The following is a 12,912-nucleotide window of genomic DNA, read 5'->3' as shown; positions in this document are numbered from 1 at the left end:
TTCGATCCCTGATCGGGCAACTAAGATCCCACAAGCCATGTGGCTCTGCCAAAATAAATAAATAAATAAAATCTAGGTCTGCCCCAACCTTGCTTTACCTCAGCTCCCCAGGATAGGAGAGGGATAATAAACGCACCTCCCATGCACCTGAACCTCCATCAGTAATTTTTATCACTGTAAATCCTTGCAGGATTTTGAGCACATCATAGCTCACACAACATTCTCACGCATATCCCCTCACTTGACACTCCTCACAGACATCCCAGGGGACAGGACAGAACCAGAGTTCAAAGCTGGGAGTCGGGGCTTCCCTGGTGGCGCAGTGGTTGAGAGTCCGCCTGCCGATGCAGGGGACACGGGTTCGTGCCCCGGTCCGGGAAGATCCCACATGCCGCGGAGCGGCTGGGCCCGTGAGCCATGGCCGCTGGGCCTGCGCGTCCGGAGCCTGTGCTCCGCAACGGGAGAGACCACAACAGTGAGAGGCCCGTGTACCGCAAAAAAAAAAAAAAAAAAAAAAAAAAGCTGGGAGTCGGACCTGGATATGAATTCTAGCACTCAACTAACAGGGAGGGCAAGTTACTAAATCTCATTTAGCCTCATCTTCTTTACCTGTAAAACTGGGGTAATATTTACCTCATGGAATGCTTCTGAAGATCAAGTATAACATAGTGAAAATCAAAGTCCCTAGCAGATGTTACATGCTCAACAAGTAAGTATGATTTCCTTTCCTTCTGACACCGGAGTTTTCCCCTGGGACAATGCCGCTATTAGCATTCACAGCCACCGTCCTTCAGGAGGCCTCCCGGCTGTCTGCTTGAGGCACAAGGGGCAACCCCTGCCCAGGATAGAGGCAGATTGGTGGCTGCCCCAGTGCCAGTGGGGAGCCCCTGGCTGGGCTGCCTGAGTGGCCCTATGTCTGTGTGGGCTCTGGGACACAGGTCCAGCCACCAACCCTGCACCCTCCCACATATGTTCCCTCCACGGGGAACCTTTTATTTTCTCAATTTTTTAGGCATTGACCTCATACCCGTCCTTCAGACTGTTTTACGTCTATTCTCCCCAAAGGACTATGGGACAAGGGCAGGCTTCTCAAACACCTTCTCCTCTCTCCCTGCTCCCTCAACTTGCACATCTCTAACCAGCTCTCAGTGGCAGGGTTTCAAGCATTTCTTTTCCACTTCCAGGAAAAGCACAGTATTAATTGTGGTTCTGGAACCAAAGTGCCTCGGTTCAGTTCCAACTCCATTTCTCAATGTTTCTGGTGTGACCTCGGCAACTACTTAACCTCTCTTAACCTTAGTTTCATCCTTTATAAATGGGGGTAACAACACACTTTGGGGGAATTCAATGAGGCACACAGTAGGTACTCAACAAAACTTAGCTCTTTTCTATATTATGTATATATCCATAAACGTATCTGGAAGGATATGCATAGAATGGTTTATAGTGGTATGCTTCAGGGAGCATATAGAGGAGAACTTTTATTTGACAGAAACTTACACCATTTTACAAGCATTCATTATTTTTGTAATTTAAACACACCTTTTTAACAAGAATACACGGGTACGGTAAAGAAAAGGAAAGGAGGAGAGGGGAAGGGAGGTGGAAAAAGAAAAGAAGAAGAAAAATGGTCTGCTTGAGGCAGAAGCCAAAGGCTGGATCAGAGTCATGACTGGTTGAGACATTCTGGTTATAGCTTTAGTGCTAGGTGCAGAGTTCCCCATGCCTTGTCAGAGAAAACTTCTGCCATATATATGTCAGCCTTACACAGATTTCCTTCATATTTCCTCCAGTGTTCCAGGTGGGAGTGGGTGTGGGGGGAAGCCCAGCTCCATTGGATTAAGTTATCCTGGGATGGAGGGGTGTGGGCAGGGAGGTTCTGATCTCGCTCACGGTGGGAGAGCTGCCCAGTCCCCTGGAGCACTTGGCGGGGGGTGGGCGGGGGTGTCTCCTGGGTCCCAGGGGAGGAGGGGGCACTTCCAGGACAAGCCCTAGGAAGCTTCCACACTACCAGGCAGGAAATGCTTCCAAGGGACCTGGGCATGCTCCTCTAAGAAGTCTAGACCACTTTGCGTGGGAGGAATAAGGGAGGGCTCTGTCTATTATTGAAGAATCTTCTGAGCGGTTTCAGTTTCCCTATTTCTCCATTGTCTCATGAGTTACAGACTGCAGCAAGCAAAGGTTTGTTTTACTACCTTCTGTGCAAGAGTCCCCACAGGGCTACTTACATTTCCCCCCCAACCTAAAAGCTCAGTACTATGCATAGTAAAAAATCATATCCTTTTTCGGTAAGAGCTACATTATCAGAACAACAAGAGGAATGCTGCCTACTCTTCATGTGTAGCCAAGATATTCATTTAGCCAACCCACAATTCGGACATTTTCAAAGGGTGAAAACCCTCCTTGTTTCTAACTTCCCTCACATCACTTCTGATGGGTAAAAACCTTATCGGCTCACAAAATGCATGCCCCAAACAGCTTGCATTTCTAGAAGACCACCTCCTATAGAGAGAATGTTCTATGAACGTTTTCAAATTGCAAATGCTATATTGCTTCTATATGTCTTCTGGGCTCCACCCAGACAAACACAGCTATTCCTGCTGGCAACTGTGAATATGTAATACTTTCCCCACCTAATTAATACCTCTTCTAACAAAGTTCCTGCCAGCCAAGCACATCCTTGTGACCCGTTCCCATCACTGTTTGCCACCCCACACTCACCCAATAGAACTGGATCTGCTATAAAGGAAGATGCCAGAAAGAACCCCCAAGAAGGTGGCTTACCTTTCTCATGGCTGCTTGCTGGTGGGGGTGGGAGTGGGGAGGTGACCGGTTTGGACTTGTCATAGTTGTTAAAGCTCTGGCTCCGTCGGTTGTTAGCAGTGGCTGACCCTCCGCGTGTTTTGGCCTCGCTGCCTGCAGCGGATACCCTCGCGGTAGGACCTGGAAGTCTAAAATGCAAAAGCAACAGAGTAATGGCTTCAGTCTCAGGAGAACAGCAGTACCTCAGAAGGTACTGCAGTCATGCAGGAGGTAAAAGAAACCATTCAAGACATCAGGTCGGTGGCAGTTTGCCAGTCCAAGGACTTACTGGAACCACCACAAACATCTAGGCTAGTAATGACCCCAGTAAAGTCCAAAAGCCAAGTGTGAGTAGTTTTCCTTTGAACACAGAGAGAAATATATGAATATGTCTGCTGATTAGAAATACAAAGCTGGGGAGTTCCCTGGTGTAATAGTGGTTAGGATCCTGGGCTTTCACTGCTGTGGCCCAGGTTCAATCCCTAGTCAGAGAACTGAGATCCCACAAGCCACACAGCATGGCCAAAAAAAATACAAAGCTCATCTTACTTTTTCTCTTGGATGAGTAATTTTACTTTTCAATAGGGCCAAACCATATCATCTCTAATTCTATCCAGGGTAGAACATAAAGGCCTGTTAAGACTCTAAACTGTTAAACTTGTGTGTGCATCTCTTTTGACAGATACTGAAAATGGTTTTTGCCATAATCTAGGGATGTGAGTATCAAGAAAAAGATATAATTTATGATGGTCAGAAAGGAAACTGCTACCTCAGAACCCAACTCATCTGCAATGAAAAATTATGGACTGGATGGAAACATTTGTTCAGACATACATTTTCCTTCAACATCTGACAACCTGTCTCCATAGACATTACTCTGAGTCTGAAGCTCAGCTTCTCTGCACAGTAGATGGATAAAATCGTACATTCTTTTTGTAAAATGAGCAGGAATCTGTTAGCCTAAAGACAAACACACACTTTCCCTTTAAATAAAACACTTCATTTTTGGGTGGTTTGGGAAATAAAGTCAGCAGACTAATCTTTGGTAATGTGTCTAAAGATATTATGGCCCACTCCCCAAAGAGTTAAGGCTATGACTCCGCAAATCAGAATTTTGGTTCAGGGACTACTAAGCAGACTCTTTCCAATCATTAAAGTTGAAAGATGAATAAATGATGAAATATTTAGTTATATCTTTCAGCTAAAACCCACTTAGCAGTGTTGAAAAGCCACTGGAACCTCAGCTGACCAGCATTAGATCTAGCGATAAGTCTGAATTTTCAACTCATAAAGCTTTCAGCCTTTTCTTTCCACACAAATCTCTAAGCACCAAAGAAGTCTGCAGTCTGGAAGCATTTTAGATAGAAGCAGGCATACGCTTCAAACTTTTTCTTGTTGGCTGAGCAAGAAAAAAATGGCGGTAGAGTACACAGAGAACATGAGCTGGTGTGAGAGGACTGTAAGATTTATACAGTTAAGAAGAAGCTGGCCCAGTTCCTTAACTGGGAGCTAGAAGAGAAGGAAGGGGGTGAGTTCTTCCTCCCAAAAGTGGCAGAGGGAAGGCCTCACTTCCCACTGCATTAGGAGGATTTGCCCCTCTGTTAATTTACCCCATCTTGTTTAGTGAAGATATTCACCCCATGAAGACAGGCACAGAGTGGGGTGCAAAACCAGCGGTGCCAGTGCCTGTGTTTGTGGACCAGAGGCGGCCAGGTCAACTGATCAAGGAGGTCCAGCAATGGGATCTTGGTACCTCCCGGTTCTGCTTCCAATGCAAACAGCACCCTGAAAGCCCTCCAAGATGGACAGTGTTGCCCGAGGGCTCCCGGCCAATGGCAGAGCTGCCGCAGGTGCAGGCGTGGGGCTCCTCAGGGCTGGACTCTGCAGGAGTCTGGATGCCCACAGATAGGCCTGCAAAAGGATTATGGACATGTTCCAAGATGATGTCACAGCAACAGTTTTAAGTGGTGCAGGGTAACGCAGGTGACAGTATTCTACTCCCGTGGCAAAGAACAGGGAGGCAAAAAGCAACGAGGAGGGAAAAGATGCTTGGGAGGCCCCACTGCCCTCACCTGGGACTGGACCACAGATTTTTTCAGAGCAGCACAGGGCCTTTATAGAGGCAAGAAATCAAAGTATTGGATGGGATGGCCACAACCTTGAATGAGGTAGGCAATTTGGTCCTCTGTGAGGCAGTGTGGTACAATGGGTAAAATATGAGCTTTTTCCATACAAATATGGACATGACACGGGGCCAGTCTTATGATCTGAGATTCACGTTCCGTATTTGTCACTTTGGAATCACAGTAAAGTACCCAATGGGATAGCTGTAAACTTGGAATGGGACTTAAGGTCCAGCCTGTTGTAAGTACTCAATGCATGCTCGTTCCCCTGATCATTCTCTCTGCTGAGCACAGATTCATAAAGGAATTGGACATTGTCATATAGAAAACATGCTATGGTAGAAAAAAGAACCAGACAAATAAGGAAGGAATCAGGCAGATCTAGGTTAAAGCAGCAATAGAGAGCTGGACAAAAATCAACACACAAGAGCTGGAGATCAACATTTCCAAAGAGGCAAGACAGGTTTTGGCAGACAGGATTCATCACCTCCCTAAGAAACATTCGAGGAGAGAAACTGCTTCATCTAAACATCTGTGACGAAGAAACTGCTTCATCCAAGCATCTGTGATGAAGACCTTACACTTGGGGTACCTCTGAGCCATCTGTGGGGCCCAGACTGAAACATCCCCAGTCTTGGATTAACTGAGACGGCTCTGGTTTCCCAGGGGTGGTCACCATCAGATCCTCTTCCTTGAGTCAGAACCTAGAGGTGCCACTCTGATGGGAGTGACCCATCCTTCAAATGGCTACAGGTTGTACCAAGTTTTCTGAGACATGGAAGAGGTCTCGAAGGCCTTGAGGGCAGCTGACATGACAATAAGGGATGGTTGGCACATGCCGAGCCATCAAAAGCCACCATAAAGCTCAAGCCAACTCATGTCACCCTCTACTTCATCACCATTACACCCTAGTGAGGACAGCTCCCTTAACTTGACCAAATGGGAAAACTGGACGGAGACCAAGTAACTTCTTCCACGTGTCAGAAGGAATCTATGTGAATACTGTGCTTTAAAACTTGGGTTCTGTGGTGGATGGGGTTGGACAGTTGCTTGCTCCAAAGCAAGCCTCCTCCATCCCTCTGAAATTTTCAGCAGTCTGCCTCACAAACAAAGGCCATGAATGAATGTGTGACGGATGGGAAGTAAGGTAAAAAAGCTTCGTTTGGATCCACCCAGGAGGGAACCAGAACATCCCTTGGGATGATGAGTCAATCCACAAACTGAATTAATTCAGACTGAATTGTGAATACAGGATTTCAAAGCCAAAGGTGACCACAAGATCCTAAGATACCTGAGCAATCCAGGTGAGGGCACTGGACTTCACAAACTGAAGCAGGGATGTGCTATGTCTGTGTTTCTGAGTCCTTCCTTACCCCAATTCATATGTTGAGATTGTAATGCCCAATGTGATGGTATTAGGAGGTGGGGCCTTTGAGAGGTGATTAGGTCATTAGATAGAGCCCTCATGAGTGAAATTAGTGCCCTTATAAACGAGAATCCAGAAGGCAAGCTTGCCTCTTCCACCACGTGAGGACACAGCGAGAAGTCAGCAGTCCGCAACCTGGAAGAGGGCCTTCACCAGAATCCGACCAGGCTGGCACCTTGATCTTGGACTTCCAGCCTCCAGAACTGTGAGCAATACATTTCTGTTTCTTGTAAGTCACCCAGCCTGTGGTGTTTTATCACGGTGGCCCAAAAAGATTATCACAGGGTTCTAGTTCAATCTTATCTAGATCTTAAGGGGCTGATTGACCCTAGCTGACATCTCAATTACATACGCATTGATACAAGAATATGAAAGGTCAGAAGTAATTCAAAGAAGAGAAATAATGACCTCGGAAGTTGTTGGAATGGTCAGGGAAGGTTCCAAACAAAAGCAACCCCAGAGCAAGATGTGGCGTGTGGAATGAGAATGTGAGTAGAGGGCAAGAAGGTAGGGGGCAGAGGTGTCATGCAGAGGGAAGTTGTAAAAAAAAAAAAAAAGCACTGAAGAAAGAAAGGGCCAGTGTGTGCTGGGGCTTGAGGGACAGCGTGGGAGGAAATGAGGCTGGAAAACCAGGCGGGGGCAGCCCTTAGTGTCACACTATGAACCTTGGACTTGGTCCTGTCCTCCAGCAAGGAGGCATTCATTAGGGAAGCTGAGAACAGAGCTAGAGTTGAAAAGCAGAGTAGCTTCCAGTTCACAGTCACACAGGCCCCTGGCTAACATTCTGAAGTTCATTATTATTAACATCCCTGGGCATCAGGAGAACTTCTCTCAAGCCCCAGCCTGCAAGTAGCTGCTGTCTGTCCATCAGCATCATTCTGCTGCAGAGCTGGGTCTTGCTCATATGGAACAGCTGCAGATACCACAACAGCTGCTGCCCAGCGATGCCTGCCTCATCAAGAAAAAGCAGGGAGAGGAGAGTGCAGCAAGTCAACCTCGAATCACCTACACCCTGCATCATCCAGAGCGCCAGAAGGTTTCAATGGCCCCTTTGCAAGAGGGACTCTACTTCCCATGATCATCCCATGTCCAAACAACAGTTACAAAATGAGAGGACACAGATGTGTTCTCTGAAACACACACACGTTGCTTTTCTTAAAAATGAAGTTTAAGGGAAGAGGTGTAACAAAGCGGCAGAAGGAAAATCCTGCTGCTACGGGAGCTATGGTCAATTTCCCCAACATGTGCACAGCCGAGCAGGCAGGATGGTAAGACTGTCGTTCCTGGCACATAACCTGTGCGTGCATCCCAGCTCCACGCGTTGTACGTGCTGATGGGAAGAAAGCCGTTCTTCTCCCCCAAACCACTTCAAAGGCTGGGAGCAGAAGACAGCCCTCCCAGGAAAGATGGCAGCTTGTGTGCACATGCTCAGGACCTTGGGGGTGGGGGGCTGGAGGTCATAATTGGAGATGCTTTTGCTAGACAAGATGATTAAATGCTAAACCTCTCATCTCCACGGCATCTGCTTTTCAGCAGCTGGGCAGAGACGGCTGAACTACTAGCCACGCTGATTCTTCTCCACGAGATGGTTGCATAGAGATCGACTCTGTGAGACTCGCTAGAGCTGGCCCAGATCAACCCAAACCACCAACATCGCCCTATCCGCTAGTTATGGTGCACTGATTACATGCCAGGTTGCAAAGGACTGGAAATGACTTTATTGAGTCCACATAGCACTATGAGTGAGGCAGGACTACCCCATTTTACCAATAGGGAAACACAGGCTCATGGAGATTAAATAATTGGCCCAGGTAACATAGTAAGTGGTGAAAATGGGGTTTGTTAGGTTTGACTGCAAAGCTGCACTCTTTGTCACCATGCTTCAGTGCCTCCCACAGGTAGAATAAGCTTAAATACCTGAGGCTCACCAGGGATGCCAAGAGGCAATACAGTGGTCAAAGGTGGAAATTCATGGAAATCCTTCATCCCTGAACCAGTTCCCTCCATAAGCCCCTTCCCCGTAGATTCAAGATGAGGCTTCCCACCCTGCTCAACACCCTTGGTGCCTATCTAGGTGTTTGGCTCTGGCCGGTGTTCGATCAATGTTTGCACCTGAACAAGAGACCTATTTCCAAAGCTCTGGGAGAGGTATTCTACTCAGCCAGAGGGGCAGGAAGCGCTGTTTCTTTTGGCAACCAGACTTTACTACTTCCCCTGGTGGTGCCTGATCAGCTAAAATGTTTATCAAGATTGTGCTCAAGTCTAGGGGCAGGGAAGTGGGGGGAGCAGAAGGCAAGGAGTGTTAGACGAATAATAAAATGAAGACCATCCTTTGTCAGGCTCGTCAGAAACAAAATGCATCCAAAAGAAACTCTAGGTGAGGGATAGGACCCTGATGGAAAGCCAGACCTTGGCTTCGGTCAACTTGGAAGCCCTGTGCCCAGCACACCCTCAGGGCAGGGCAGACACGCCCTCATTCTTCAGTTCTTCCTCTCTTCCTCCCCCACAACCCCACTCCACCTCCTTCCATCATTTGGGACTGATAATAATAGATCATTCACGGGATGGGCATGTGCTTCCAATTAGATTCTTTCCCAGCTAGTTCCTGTTTTCTCTCTCTTCCAGAAGTAAGCACATCGGGGGAACAAACACTAGATTTCAGGTTTCCTCCAAGCTCCCCACACGCTTCCTTTCCTGTGTATGGACTTTGCATGACACTCAAAAGAAAAAAAAAAAAATGGGATCCCAGGTTACCAGTGCAGTGGTAGGGGGAGGCTGTCTATCTGACTTGGGCCTCGTGCTGTTGGGGAAGCAGTCACTCTCTAGCAGGGCGCTATGGACTCATGTTTGTGTCCCCTGCTCCCCCAATACATATGTTGTCATCCCAGTGTGATGGTATCTGGAGATGGGGTCTCTGGGAGGTAATGAGGTCATGAAAGTGGAGCCCTTGTGATGGGGTTAGTGCCTTGGAAGAAGAGACAGGGACGGGAGAGCTTGCTTTCTCTCTGCTCTCTACCATGTGAGGACACAGGAAGAACACAGCCATGTGGAAAATGGGAAGAGGGCTCTCACCAGAACACGGCCATGTTGGCACCCTGACCTTGGACTTCCCAGCCTCCAGAACTGTGAGAAATAAATCTCCATTAAGTCATTCAGTCTATGGTGATGTGTAGTAGCAGCCTGAGCAGACTAAGACACATGCCTATGAGATGCAGTGATGAATGTAGGTGCCCCAGAACCGAGTGTGGGTAACATGCTGACTTGTTCTACAGAAAAGCAGCTGCCCTGTGGCTTCTCCCTGCAGCCAGACGGATCCTGAGTTGGGCCTCCCCATGCGTAAGCTTTTTAGAAAAGTTAACTGATTAGAAAAGGCACCCACCTGGAGCCTAAGAGCGTGGGGCAGCAAGCAGACGTTCTGTACCTATTTGTTGCATGAATACAGAGAGAAATGCAGTCTGGACAGCCCTTTACCTTTACATGAGAATTCAATGAAAAAGAAATACCAGCCGTAATGAGGAGGAGACTCTGTTTCGCTTAGGATGCCACAAGGGCAACATGAGGCAGAGGCCAGGAGGAACGGCTGAAACGTTAAGATTTTAAAAAGCAGCCTCAACAACCACATAAGTACCAGAATTCAAGGAGGAGGAGGGGGATGGCGAGAGATGTAACATAGTGGTTAAAGTGAGGGTTCTGGGGTTAGATTACCTGGGCTCAAATCCTGGTCTTTCCACTTTCTGTGTGACTTTGATAACTTACCGAGAACTTCCTAAATTTTAGTTTCCTCATCTGTAAAATGGGGATAATAACATGACCTACCGCAAGAATACTGACGTGAAGATTAAAAAAGATAATGTATTCAAATTGGCACATAATAAGCATTCAATAAAAGTTAGCTGTTGATACCTTTAAAACAGAGTAGATACAGGGATATAACTGGCGTTTGCCATACCCTGAAACAGGTCCTGACAGGATGCGGTAGATGCCAAACTGAGTCAAGAGAGTTAGTTAGTGAGCAGCCCTAATTTTTATTTTCAGGGAACTGAGGTGATCTGTCCATGGTACACATGGTACACAAGAGCACCCAGAAACAAAAATGACACATTGCCTTATTGCCTTGTCTCCTCTGAACAACTGGATTCATGCTTCAGGTCTTTAAAACTCAAGAGAAAACCAATCCCACATTAGTGATTTTAATGACAGCGCCAATAACAAAAAGCATAACACACATAAATGAGATGCAGGTGAGGTGGGATCAGGACAGAGCAGGGAGCCAAACTCATCATAAAACCACTATGGAAAACCACCTACAAACTCACCTCTCTAAATCAGAATGGACTTTGATGTCCAAGCAATCAAAGACAAAAAAAATCCATGAAATGCAGAAACAATACGTACAACTCAACCTCACTTACAGATCACACACACACACACACACACACACACACACACACACCCCTTCAACAACCCCATGGCCACTCTCAACTCTCCAACACTGGGTCATCAGCCAAAGCATGTTTGGTTTTTCCAAACTGCAAACATGACATGGGGAGGGGGACCAAAAGGAAACGCAGCCAGAACAAAAGGAACAAGGGGCTGGGTTGAAACCATGCTTTGCGGGACGTGGAGAAAGTCTAACCTAGAGATCTTTTTCTGACCCAGAGTGAAGCGGATGATTTTGCTTTGTGATGAGTCCTTGGAAGATGCACTGCATGATAGGAAAGAAAAAAGTGGAAGAGATGAGTGAGGGGAGAGAAGATGCATTAGACACACAAATACATCACAGGAGTCCTGTGATAATGCGAATGCCCCTGGGTTTCCCTCTGCCCGCTTTTTCTACAATATGCAGCCTTCTTTCTAGGTCTGATTTGATAAATTTCCAACATGAAGAAATTGCTATCGAGATTATCTAAGAACTTTTGTGTTTTTCTTTTTCTTAACTCCAAATCTCTTTCCTGGTATCCGTCACTATAAGGCCTTCTTCCACAATGACACTGAAGCCAGGGGTCTCAGACAAGTAAGCTTTGTAACTTTCTAAAGTATTCAGATGTTTCTATTTCACATGCTTGTTCTACCAGGGTGGTTTTTTGATGAGTGTCCTCAATAGCCCATAAAGTTGACCCTCAACAAGGGTGGATGTGGAGATGTTTTCAAGTTTTGCTGGTCTTGGGAATTTTTGCTCTCCATGGTATAAGCAATGATCATTTCAAGTCTTCCGAACTTGCTACATTCTGGGCTTTGAACCATAAATTTATGAATATGAAGAATCATGGTTGGACTTAATAAAAGGTTAAACTTATTTACTGCCTTATGAAAGACAGAAATATTTATCTTTCTTGCATCCATACATCTTATGCCACATTCATAAAAGGATATGAGGTGAGAAATACAATGTTAGTGTCATTAAACTTAGGAAGTGAAGGAAGAGACAGAAGTGAATGAATTAAAAAAAGTAATTGTTTGGATTTTTTCTAGAAAGCTAAATATTGATAATATGTAAGGTAGACACAGATGGAGAGGAATTTCATGAGGTGAAATGTGGATCAAGTTCTCAGCCATCACGTAAATTAATGAGAAGAGCTGCAGGGTAAAAGTGAGTCTCCATTCGGCGGCCATCACAGAGGAGTTGCTCTGATTCCTTCATGCCAATATCTCAAATTTCCTTGCTCAGCTTCCACAACTCTCTTATTAACAAACGCTACAGAAAAGCTGTCAAGTTTTAGTATTTGCTATCCTGAGAGGTACTGTATTTAGGCATGTTTGTATCTGGCAGAGTTCTAATGAAGGATCAACACAAACCTGGTATTTGGGGGTTGCATCAACATCTGACGTTAATGATCAAGGGTCTAAACCATTATCCTTGGGACTTTGGTTATCGAAGTCAGAATTTGGGGATAGAAATACAATGAAACAAAGCCAGGGAAGTGATTTTACTACTCTAAATTTACAGCCAGAGCATGAGCACGGGGTATCACATCTCTAGACCTTGAGAACAAGATTATCCTCTGGAAGTAAAATTAGAAACTATCAGTATATAATGCATAAAACAAATCATCTGTGAAAGTAACCCAATATGCACCAAATAAGGGATGAATGAGGACATACAGCAACTCCAGAGCCCAGTTTGTGTCACCACATTGCAGGGTCAGGGGGCCATGATGGCAGGAACTACTCTGGAAAAAATGGATATAAAAACCTGGCTTAAGTGAGTTTGGCTCGTCTTTAGGTAAAGCATTTATTTTTTATTTTTCAAAATTTCTGGCTCCCTCGCATGGCATTCGGGGTCCTAGCTTCCCATCTAGGATGGAACCCCTGCCCCCTGCAGTAGAAGAGCAGAGTCAGTCTCAACCACTGGACTGCCAGGGAAGTCCCCCTAGGTGAAGCGTTTATTAATAGTAGGATGTTTTTTCTTACTTGGAGATGGGTGTCCTGACTGGAACATCTAGTTCTTTTGAGAAGACAAAGGCTTACTATGGAAATGGATGCCTCAAGGTAGCATAGCTCAGTGACAAAAGCCCAGTGTTTCTCAACACATGTTTCTTGGAACCCTATGCAATGAGATGC

General features: G+C 46.0%; 1 protein-coding gene across 7 annotated transcripts in view; it reads right to left on the bottom strand.

Moving 5' to 3' along the window:
- NAV2 (neuron navigator 2) overlaps positions 1 to 12,912 on the bottom strand; it is a 768,613-nt gene that overhangs the window by 212,757 nt on the left and 542,944 nt on the right. For 6 of the 7 annotated variants that reach the window (XM_082628907.1, XM_082628903.1, XM_082628904.1 and 3 more), the window contains exon 6: positions 2,785 to 2,951. In XM_082628907.1, coding sequence (XP_082485033.1) covers positions 2,785 to 2,951 — 167 coding nt within the window. Of the gene's footprint in view, positions 1 to 2,784; positions 2,952 to 10,987; positions 11,057 to 12,912 lie in introns of all 7 variants that reach the window. The other variant, XM_082628910.1, reaches the window with a different exon arrangement.

The sequence above is a fragment of the Mesoplodon mirus genome, assembly GCF_964341445.2.
Source record: "Mesoplodon mirus genome assembly, chromosome: 7".
Taxonomy (NCBI): Eukaryota; Metazoa; Chordata; class Mammalia; order Artiodactyla; family Ziphiidae; genus Mesoplodon; species Mesoplodon mirus.
The sequence above is the reverse complement of the archived record's forward strand: the minus strand, read 5'-3'. Positions and strand labels throughout refer to the sequence as shown.